The sequence below is a fragment of the Chinchilla lanigera genome, unplaced genomic scaffold (genome assembly GCF_000276665.1).
Source record: "Chinchilla lanigera isolate Chin_1 unplaced genomic scaffold, ChiLan1.0 scaffold00149, whole genome shotgun sequence".
Taxonomy (NCBI): domain Eukaryota; kingdom Metazoa; phylum Chordata; class Mammalia; order Rodentia; family Chinchillidae; genus Chinchilla; species Chinchilla lanigera.
In genome coordinates, this window is record NW_004955550.1 from 823,781 (window position 1) to 836,141 (window position 12,361).

The window sequence follows — 12,361 nt, forward strand, 5'->3', positions numbered from 1 at the left end:
AAAGAGGAATAATGTAAGACTTACAGGAGTCAATGAAACAGCCGGAGGCAACAAAACTGACATAAAAAGAATATTTGCAGAAATAATAGCAGAAACATTCCCAAGTATGGAAACAGCATGAAATACAGGTAAATGAAGTATATAGAACTCCAAACAAGCACAACCAAAATAAAACTACACCCAGACATATAATAGTCAGGTTGCCAGATCTCCAGCAAAAGAACAGAATATTAAAAGCTGCTAGAGAAAAGAAACAGATTACCTATTAAGGGAAGCATATCAGAGTCAAGGCAGATTTCTCAGCACAACCCGTTCAACCAAGAAGAGCTTGAACTGAAGTATTACAGGTCCTGAGACAGAAGAGATTCCAAACAAAACTGATGTACCCTGCCAAACTATCCCTCAAATTCAACAGAGAAATAAAATATTTTCACGAAAAGAACAACTGAAGAACTTCATGAGCACCAAGCAAGCATTATAAAAAGTATTAAAAGATATTCTAGACAGAGAAAAATCTCACCTAAATTTCAAAAACAAAAGGAATGAAATGTCAAGAAGAGCAAGCAAGTAAACAGGTAGAAAAAGCAGGACACCAATGCAAGTAAATAACATGACAATTATAAATCAAAACACATCAGTGATAACTATAAATGCAAATATCCTCAATTCTCCAGTCAAAAGAAACAGGCTGGCAGAATGGATTAAAAAACAAAATGCAACAATATGCTGTATATAGGAACACATTTCACTCAAAAGGAAATCCATAGACTACAAGTCAAAGGATGGAAAACAATCCTCCATGCAACAGGAACCCAGAAAAAAGCAGGGGTATCTATTCAGACTGCAGACAATGTAAACATCAAACCAACAACAATCAAAAGAGATAAAGAAGGTCACTACATACTAGTCAGGGGAAAACTGCAAGAGGATGAGATAACAATCATAAAAATCTATGCACCAAATATCACAGCTCAAAGTTATATAAGACAAATCTTAACAGGCATGAAAATCCATATAATTAATAACACTACTGTAACAGGGGACCTCAACACCCCATTGACACAAAAAGATAGGTCAACAGGACAAAAAATCACCAAGGAATAACAGATCTGAACCAAAGCTGTGAACAAATGGACTTAGTAGATGTCTACAGAGTGTTCCACTCCACAACATCAGAATACACATTTTTCTCAGCTGCACATGGATCATTCTCTAAAATAGACCACATCTTAGCCCATAGAACATACCTATCAAAATGCAAAAGAACTGAAATTATCCCATGCATATTATCTGAACACAGTGCAATGAAACTGGAAATTAACGACAAAAGGAACTCCAAAAACTCCATAAACACTTGGAAATTAAATAACAACCTCCTAAACAACCAATGGGTCACAGAAGAAATTCAAGAGGAAATTAAAAAATACCTACAAACAAATGAAAATGTAAATACAACTTATCGGAATCTATGGGATGCAATGAAAGCAGTCCTCAGAGGTAAATTTATAGCAGTGAACTCACCCATAAGGAAAACAGAAAGAGAACAAATAAGTAGCCTAATGGTACATCTCAAACTTTTAGAAAAAGAACAAGTCAGGCCCAAAGCCCAAAGAAGGGAGGAGATTATAAAGATTAGGGCAGAAATTAATGTAATTGAGACAAAGAAAACCCTCTAAAAAATAAATGAATCAAAGAGCTGGTTCTTTGAAAGAATAAATAAAATCGATAAATGCCTAGCCAACCTTACCAAGAAGAGGAAGAAAAGAACTCAGATTCATGCAATAGCGAACGAAAACTATGAAATTGCTACACATTCTGCAGAAATTCAGAAGATCATTAATACGAACCTTGAAAATCTTTCCTCCCATAAGACAAAAAACCCAGAAGAAATGGACAGATTCCTAGATACGTATGAATTACCAAGGCTGAGTCAAGAAGATATCAAACTCCTGAACAACCTAATATCAATTAATGGGATTGGAAAAGTGATTCAAAACCTACCACCAGAGAAAAGCCCAAGCCCAAGGATTCACAGCAGAATTTTGCAAGTTCAGAGAAGATTTAATATCAACCTTCCTCAAACTATTCAATGATATTGAAAAGGAAGCAATTCTCCCTAACTCATTTGTGGAGTCAAGCATCATACTGATACCAAAACCAGAGAAAGACCCAACCAAAAAAGAGAACTACAGACCAATCTCCCTCATGGATATAGACGCAAAGATACTCAATAATATACTAGCAAATGAAATGCAGCAAATTATGAAGAAAATCATACGTCACGACCAAGTCAGATTCACCTCAGGAATGCAGGTAAGGTTCAACATTCTCAAATTTATAAATGTTATATGCCATATCAATGGAGCCAAAGACAAAAACCACATGGTCATCTCAACAGATGCAGAGAAAACTTTCAACAAAGTCCAACATGCATTCATGATAAAAAAAAAAAAACCTACATAAAATACTAACAGATGGCCTTTACCTCAACCTGATCACAGCCATCTATGACAAACCAATAACCAACATCATTCTAAGTGGACAAGAACTGAAAGCTTTCACTTTAAAATCAGGACAAGAAAAGGATGTCCAACTGTCACTACTCCTATTCAATACAGTTCTAGAACAATTTGTCAGAGCAATTAAACAAGAGAGAGAAATAATAGGAATAAGGATAAGAAAGGAAGAAGTAAAACTATCACTACTTGCAGATGACATGATACTTTATATGGAAGACCCAAAAACTCCACAAGAAGACTCCTTGAATTAATTAGTAAATTCAGCAGTGTAGCTGGATACAAAGTAAAAACCCCAAAATTGATAGCATTCCTATACACAAACAACAAACAGACTGAGAGAGAAATTAAGGAAACCATACCTTTCACAAAACATCCAAGAAGCTGAAATATTTAGGAATCAATCTAACAAAAGAAGTAAAAGATCTATTCAATGAGAACTACAGTACTCTGAAAAAAGAGGTCAAAGAAGATTTCATTAAATGGAAAAATATTCCCTGCTCATTGATAGGAAGAACCAACACTATGAAAATGGTCATACTACTAAAATTATTGTACAAATTGAATGCATTTCCCATTAAACTACCATTAGCATACCTCACAGATCTCGAGAAAACATTCTTTAAATTCGTCTGGAACCAGAAAAGACCCAGAATAGCGAAAGCAATCCTGAGCACCAAGGACAAGTCAGGTGGAATCACAATCCCTGACCTGGAAAATTATAACAAAGCTGCTGTAATAAAATCAACCTGGTACTGGCTAACAAACAGACCTGAGGATCAATGGAACAGACTGGAAGAAACAGCCACAACCACAAACACAATCAGCCACCTAATCTTTGATAAAGGGGCCAAACAAACTCACTGGAATTACGATAGCCTCTTTAATGAATAGTGCTGGAAAAATTGGCTTGCCACCTGCCAAAGACTGAAAATGGATCCAAATCTATCACTATGCACCAAACTCAAGTCAAAATGGATCATAGAACTCAATATTAAAACAGAAACACTAGATCTATTGGGAAAGAAAATAGGTAAAAACCTTGAAGACGTTTGGGTTAGCAGAGAGTTCATGAATAAAAACCAAACTGCACATGAAACACTTGAAAGAATCAACAACTGGGATCTCATCCTACTGAAAAATTTCTGCACATCTAAAGAAATCACTAGCAGAGTAAAAAGAAAACCCACAAACTGGGAAAAAAATTTTGTGATTGTCCCTTGGACAAAGGACTTTTATCTGGAACATATGAAGAATTTTAAAATATCACTCCCCCAAATTCAAAGGCTCTATTGAAAAATGCACAGCTGAGATGAATACACACTTCTCAGAGAATGAAATACAAATGGCAAATAAATACATGAGAAAATGTTCAACATCATTAGTCACTCCAGAAATGCAAATTAAAACAACATTGAGATTCCATCTCAACCCAGTAAAAATGGCTACAAGAAATCAACCAATAAGAAATGCTGGCGAGGCTGTGGAGAAATGGGAACCCTTCTCCACTTCTGGTGGGAATGCAGACTGGTGAAACCTCTGTGGAAATCAGTTTGGAGAGTCCTCAGAAAACTAGGTCTAGAGGTCCCATTCAACCCAGCTATCCCCCTGTTGGGTATTTTCCCAGAAGATCTAAAAACATCATATCACAGTGATGTATGTGCACCCATGTTCATAGCAGCACAATGTGTAATTGCTAAAATGTGGAAGCAACCCAAATGTCCATCCACTGAGGATTGGATAAGAAAATTGTGGTACTTTTATATAATGGAATATTACTCAGCTGTAAAGAAAGATAAACTCGAGGCTTTTATAGGCAAATGGTCACAACTAGAGACCATACTCATAAATGAAATAAATCAAACATACATGTGCAAGCACCACATTGTTTCTCTAGTGTAAAGCCTGAAAGAGTTAATTTAAACTATGAGATATGATAGACATTGTGAATTGATAGGAAAGCACTCATAGGTAAAGGATAACTGGAATATGGGAAAAGAGAAGGGAAAGAAGGAGAAAGTTTGTATATATGTATATGCAGGAGAGTTAACACAGGTGTTCTACTGTCCTGTATTTCCTTGCTGAAAGAAACTGTCAGTGAGGCATTGGTTGATTAGCTTTGTATGTCTATATGTGTTTTCATGAGAAACTACATTGAAGATATCAATATGTAATACAATAAGCATTGTTAATTCCCTACCACTCTGTTTGTAACTCTGTAATGTCTGTACTGATCCTTTGCTATTTTGTAAAATGTTGTCGGTCTGTTAGTATTTTCCTCCTTTTATTTCTAAAATAAAAAACATAAAATAAAATAAGATAAAAATATCCAGAACCAGGAATGTAGTGGTCTTGTAAATTATAACAACCACTGTTAACTCCTATCATTCTGTTTTGAAATTGTGTATCATTTTTATTGTTTTTGCTTTGTTTTGTTCTTGTCTATATTATTTTGTTATTTTTTTATTCTCTTTAAAATAAATTTGTTTAAATTCCTAGTTTAAATATTCCTTTAAAAAATATATAGAAGTCATGACTCAGGGAGCATATCTGTAACACCAACACTCAGGAAGCTGAGGCAGAAGGATATGAGGAGTTCAAGGCCAGCGTAGACTACAGAGTGAATTCAGGGGCCAGCCTGAACTACATAGCAGGATCCTTCTCAAAAAACCAATCAATCAATCAATAAATAAAATCCTTAAAATAATGTTGAAATGTATTCTCAAAAATACTCAACATACATGCACCAAATCCACACAAAAACTATAAACATGATTTACTACAAACATGTACCAAAAAGAGGGAAGGGGTTCAGGGATAGCAGAAAGGGGAAAGAGGGAAAAGAAAAGGGATGAGAAAAGGAATTGAAATGTTTTATGTACACATTCTAATTTTCCATAAGGAACATAAACATTATGTACTACACACATGTACTAATAAACTAAAATAATAAAATATACTCAATTTGAAAGAGGGCAGAAAAATGGAAGAAGAAATAAACATAAGACAATTAGAAGGTAGCTACTGAAATCATAGATTTCAATTCATACATATCATAAACTACATTAAATGTGAACAATATAAACAAATGAGTAAAGACCTGAGACTGTAAAAGTCGGGAGACAAGCAAGAGTCAACTATATACTGTCTATAACAAATTTACTTCATTTTTAAATTTATTTTTAAAATGAAGGAAAACATATTAACAAACAGACATCCATTTACAAAATAGCATAAGAACCATATAAACAATAGAGAGTTACAGACAAAGTGGTAGGAAACTAATAATGATTGTTGTATTATGTATTGATATCTTCAAAGTGGTTTCTCAGGAAAACAAATAGAGACATGCAAGATTGATCAAATAAGTGATCATTAATTGTTCCTTTCAGTAATGTGATAGAAGTCAGTAGTACAACTATGCTAGCTATCCTGTATATATAGATACATACCTAATTTCCCCTTCTTTTCTCTTTTCCCTCACCCCAGGTGCTCTTACTTTTGAGCATTTTCCTTTCGTTTCACAATGTCTGTCATACCTCCTAATTTTTATTCACTCTTTCAGGTTCTTACACTAGTGAGACAATACGTTGCTTACACATGGAGGTCTGGTTTATTTCACTTATGAGTATGGTCTCTAGTTGTGACCATTTACCTGTAAAAGCCTCGAGTTTATCTTTCTTTATAGCTGAGTAATAATCCATTATATAAAAGTACCACAATTTTTTTTTTTTACTTTAAGTCAAAATATAGACCATGCAACCTTTCATCAAAAGGAATTTGGAGTAGTTCTTTATAATATCACACAAAGTAGATTTCAGAATAAGGAGCCTAACCAAGGATTTAGGAAGTATATTACCCAATGCAAAAGGAATAAAATTCCAGAAAATTGAAACAATTATAAATTTATTACATAGCTAACAGTAAACCAAAATACATGAAGAATAAGCTGGAAAAACTAAATTCAAGCAGTGAATTTTATTATACATAAAGTTAAAAATAATTTTTTGAAAATACATTTAATGATCACATCTATGTGAAGTTGTAACGTAGTCAAAATGAAAGTATTTTTGTTACATTAGTAAAAAAAATATATCTAAAGCAAAGAATCATGCTATGACCCAAATGGTTCCCCTGGAATTCATATCCTGAACTTCAAATATGATGCTATATGGAGGTGAGGCCTTTGAGGACTACTTAGGCTTACAGCAGGTTGTTATAGTCAGGGTGTACAAGGGAAAATATTTAACACAGGGCACATAACTTATAGGATTATATTACAATATTCACCCGAAGAGTCAAATGCAGAAAAGTGCAGGAGACCTGTCCACAAAATAAAGACATAAAGAATCCAGCTGAGGGATTGGATCCTATGGCAATGTCCTCCATGAGTCCATCTGGAGGCATAGAGCCCATGACAATGTCTCATGCAAGTCTGTATCAAGGACCTACACTGGGAAGGCGCAAAAGTCAGTGGTGGCAGCTAGAATGTCTGGGCCAGCAGGGTAAGGGATCTGCACTGGAGCAAGGAAGTGATGCTCAAAGTAAGGAACAGAGCTCCCACAAAGAGAACTATAGCCATCCTCAGTGACAGCAAGGACCCAAGCTCCTCCAATGAAGAGAACAGTTGAGTTCCTATCAGGAAAACCAGCATGACAAGCTTCTCCAGGAAGATCAATAGTACTAGCGTCTTCCCCTCCAGTTTTCCTTTTATGCTGTCAGCAACAATTCTCAGGTGGGCCTTCCAGAGCCATCACAACACTGATTCAGTTCAGCTGGGTATTACAAAATGACCATTAGCTGATTCCACCACAGAGGTCATGAGGGTGAGGTTCCCATGATAGACTGAAGTGCTTACAAATAAAGAAGAGACCAACACTAACCCTTTCTCTGTCCATCCTGTGAGAACACACTTAAAAGATGTATTTGGGAACCAGAGGGAGGGCCCTCCCTTGGGAACTAAATCAGCTGGCCCCCTGACCTCCTAACATCCAAATCTGTGAGAAATGTATCCCTCTTGTTTAATCCACCCAGCCTGTGGTGTTAGGCTTAGGTATTTGTCCCTGCCTAATTTCATACCGAAATAAATTGGCAATGTAATGGTAACAGAAGTGGAAAATTTAAGAGGTGATTAGGCTGTGAGTGCTCTATCCTCCACAATGGACTCAGTGCCCTAAAGAAAGAATTTTTGTAGTGGACACTTTCTTTTTGCCTTTTTACATTTCACCACATGATGATGCAGTAAGAGGTCTTCACCAGATGAAAGCACCTCATGTTGGACGTCCCAGACTCCAGAACTGTGAGAAAATAAACTTCTGCTCACTCTAAAATACTCACAGGTATTCTTTTGTAGCAGCACAAAAAGATTGAGGCACAGCCCAGGTAGGCTTTTACAATAAAAGTGGGGAGATATGATCAAAAAGGAAACTAAGGAAGTTCTGATGTACATTTTCTTGCAAGTTCAAGTAGTGACACCCCAAAAATCTATTTTTCTCACCAAAAACAATGTACCCAAATTATTAACACTCATTTTTCTCACTAGAGATCTTTTGAGCCATGTTAAAAGAAAAATTCTGTTAAATACTGAGATATGGGTGTATATACCCATGCTTGCGCATGTACCACCCACACATATACACAAACATAAATGAAAACAAGGAGATATGAGTTTACAACATATTTTCCTTAATACTTTACTTACCTAAAGTAAGAAAATTTCCACAACCATGTCAACTCTTAGGAATATCCGCTAAAAATAATCTATTTAAAATAATCTAAAAGTATAAATAGAGAGTAATGTTCTATTTTTTAACTTTCACTAATACATATTTGCATAATTATTATATTCACTGATAATTTCTACATATGCATAACACATATCCATTATTTTTCCTTGTCTCTATCTCCCATTTATTTTGGAAGATTCATTTGTTTATTTTATCAGGCCTCATAAGGTTAGCTGTCACATATAGATTGATGCTCTGTGGTAGACTATTGGTTCAGATTCAGTGTTATTATGGACAAACTAGAGATTCTAACGTTTGTAGACAGATTCAAAATAGTGAATAAAATTGAATGTGAAAGAACAGGAAGATAAACACCTCTTGTTCCAGTAAAGCTGTGCTGCTTTAGTGTTTATACCATCATAACAGTAACTTGTCAATAGATGAAAATGAACAGGCGTTCTAAGAATAGGAAGAGAAGGTATGATCACTACAGGAGAAAATGGGGTCACAAGGGACAATTAGTGAGCGCTCAAAGGAAGGGATAATATGAGATTGACAATCTTCCCCCAGAAAGTCCCACTTTGGGAATCCACAGGTGGCTGTATCCCTTAGGATGAGTAAATTGAGGTAACACAGCAACATAAATAAATCTCTGTGTGTGGTACATATGCCAATCCCTCTTAAAGCCTTACCTCTGTGGCTGTGGCTAGTAGTTTTCCAAAATATCATGCCCTCCATCCTGTCTGAATTTTGCAACAGTCAAAACAGAAGATTACAAGTCAGACCTGCCAATTATCTAAGGATATGGGCTCAGAAGCAGTACAAGTATAAGATAGTACTTAAATGTGCATTTTACTTCTGCCTTCATTTGTGTGGCTGAAAAAACAAGCCCTCAAGTTACATGAAAGGATGGAAAGAGATTCATCTTCACAAGTAAGAGTTCTGGGAAACTCCAGGAATTGTGAGAGGGAAGAATTCAGTGTTGTGCAACTTCTGTCTTTATTAACTGAGATTGGACCCATTGAGAACCAGCTGTTTAGGAGAACAGAAAATGTAGTGAAGTGGAATCTGGAAAGGATTGCTAAAAAGGCTATGAAAAACAGAGCTCAGAAACCTTTAATTCTCCTTTATTTTAAGTGATATTTAGTTTAGCCACTAGGATAGGAAAGCAAAAAGATAATTTAGGACTATGGATGGGTAGGGTCAATCCCACTGTCACTGCAAAATCATGTAAATTCTCATACACATTTCTCACCAAGTATTTCTTGATCATTGTATTCTTTCCTCTAGGCTTCTGGGGTGCTCTGAAATCCTGTGCTTACAATTACTCTAGGCAAAAGAGGATCTATTTACAGGATTTTAAGAAAACTTGAAGTGAGTTGAAGTATGGAATATTATAAATCCCTTCCATTCTATGCAATATTCAGAATTACCCTGAAAGTCCTCCATGATTTGATCTGGAAAGTACCATTTTTGTAACTAATACATTAATAGTTAAACTGAGCTAGTATACTTTTCTGTAAAGTATCCAGGACTGTATTTTATACTTGTATTTACTTAAATGAACATCACCACTCCTTCATTTTCACTTTGGGTCACTTGGCCCCAAAAGATACTTGTCATCATTAATATAGTGCCCTCATTAATATAGAAAACAAATGAAGAAATTAAGACCAAACCACTCATAACAAAATGTTGCACAACTACATGGACTTGGTCTTGCCTCTCTCACAGTGAAGTTAGACAGTATCCCAAACTAAATCTAGCACACTGAAGGTTTTCATGAAGTCTCTCCTTTCTCTTTCCTTCCCCTCCATTTTTCCCTTCTCTTGTTTCCCCTTCTCTTGTTTCCCCTTCTCTTTCCTTGCCTTCCCAAACAACTCCAACTTTCTGATCTATAGTTGGATTCAAACAACAGCAAGTGTAGAGGAATAAGAGACGGACTCCTGCCTAGACGAATCAAGGATCCCACTTTGTGCTTGGTACCCAGAGGTCTCTGATTGGGATCATCAAACATTGGTGAGCCCCTACATACATCAATAAACCAGAAGAGAAGTATCTCTAGGAATCCTGAGACCTCTGGCTCAAAAATCCTAAAATAACATATGAAATCCACTCCTCAGTTATTGCTACCACTAAGTAGACTTTCACGTAGCCTAATGTTTACATATGTTTTAGAGTCCAACTGATACAAGATGGAGCCCAACTGAATCCACTGTGAAGACGTCTGGGCAACTGAAACTTTCCTGAGTTAATGAGTTTTGATGAACCCTGAAAATAGGATGTCAATTTAGACTTGTTTGTCTGAGTTATCATAAGACGTGAAGCTGATAACCCTAATTCTAACCCAGAATAAAAGTGAAATACACAAAGTTTTTGCTATATTATTTGTTATCCTTTTCTCTCCTTCTTTTCCCGTGATGCCTCATATTTGTCTTTTTGATTCCAAAAATCAATGTTAGTAAAAGTATGTATTTGATATTCACATTTGCACTTAGAGACAAGACTCCAGGACAGTCATTAACCTTCTCCAAGCAGCTTACTGCAAAAGAGCATGTCTTGTGAGAAACTTCTAAGAGAGTAATGAGATGTGATGAAACAATTCAGAGTCTGATCACGTAAAACTATCTGAAAGTTTTAGTCTTCAGTAGTATTCTTATCATTAATTTAATAGAATATGAAGGACTTAGGAGTATTAAGGAAAAGGAAATATCCCTCAGGATTAGGAAATAAGATCACGTGTCACTTTCATTTTTGTCTTCTTTATTTAGGAAGACATGAACATGTCAGAAGTCAACAGAGTGACTGACTTCATACTCCTGAGTTTTCCCTTCTCCAAAGAGGTTCAGATCCTCCTCTTCCTGCTGTTTTCTGTGTCCTACATCCTCACACTGATGGGAAATGGGGCCATCGTGTATGCAGTGAAAGTGGAGCACAGGCTCCATACCCCTGTGTACCTCCTACTGGCCAACTTCTCATTCTTAGAGATCTGTTACATCAACACTACTGTTCCAAATATGTTAACAAACTTCCTTTCTGACACTAAAACCATTTCTTTTATGGCCTGCTTCCTCCAATTCTATTTCTTCTTCTCCTTGGGCACTGCTGAGACATTCCTACTGCCTCTCATGGCTTTTGACCGATACTTGGCCATCTGCCAGCCTCTCCACTACCCTATCATCATGAACAGTCGCCTCTGCCTAAACTTAGTTGTCCTCTGCTGGGTGACAGCCTTCCTCTGTTATCCAGTCCCTATCTATTTTATCACTCAACTCCCCTTCTGTGGCCCAAATACCATTGACCACTTTGTCTGTGACCCTGGTCCTCTTTTGGCCCTCTCCTGCATCCCTGCACCTGGAATTAAGCTTTGCTCTTCTTTGCTAAGTTCACATATTATTTTCATCACCTTCTTTTTCATCCTCACATCCTACACCCTGGTTCTCAAAGCAGTGTTTCAAGTGCCTTCAGGAGCTGGCAGATGTAAAGCCTTCTCCACCTGTGGCTCCCACTTAGTTGTGGTGTCTCTGTTCTATGGAACCATAATGGTGATGTACATCAGCCCAAATTCTGGAAATCCAGCAGGGACACAGAAGATTGTAACCTTGATCTACTCCACAGTGACCCCACTTGTAAACCCACTGATTTACAGTCTCCAGAACAAGGACATGAAGGCTGCCTTGAGAAAAATTCAAATGTGCACAAAAATTAGTCAAAATTAATGAGAGCTCATGAAAGGATCATGTTTACCCCTATTTCTCTTCCCTCATTTTCTCTCTCACTTAAAAGTCTTTGTTCATTGGTTCTTAGAGACTTTGATTCCATCTGTTATTTCTTACTTTCAAGTACTGGACAAGAATATGTCAGTTAGAGCACATATTGCCAGCAAATTAGAATATGATAGCTGATAAAGTGAATTAATTGACTTGGATGTCTATTATTTGGACTCTTTTCCTACTCTAATGTCGAATATCTGCTCAAATTTACCTGAGGTCACAGATCTAGTAATTGGCCTCAAATTTTTTGACTTCTAGTAAGTGCAATCCATTCTGATACTTGACTTTTTTGCCTAAAGATATCCTCCTTTCTCCTAGAAGAACAATAAAACATTCACATATTGTT

At 36.4% G+C, this 12,361-nt stretch overlaps 1 protein-coding gene across 1 annotated transcript; it reads left to right on the plus strand.

Moving 5' to 3' along the window:
* Positions 1 to 11,019: 11,019 nt before the first annotated feature.
* Positions 11,020 to 11,961, plus strand: LOC102017277 (olfactory receptor 11H6-like). Its single transcript, XM_005412037.1, has one exon. It carries the CDS (start codon positions 11,020 to 11,022, stop codon positions 11,959 to 11,961), a length of 942 nt encoding a protein of 313 aa, XP_005412094.1.
* Positions 11,962 to 12,361: the final 400 nt, after the last annotated feature.

Excerpts from the sequence above, each read along its gene's own strand:
- LOC102017277 (XM_005412037.1), top strand. The coding sequence starts at position 11,020 with ATGAACATGTCAGAAGTCAACAGAGTGACTGACTTCATACTCCTGAGT.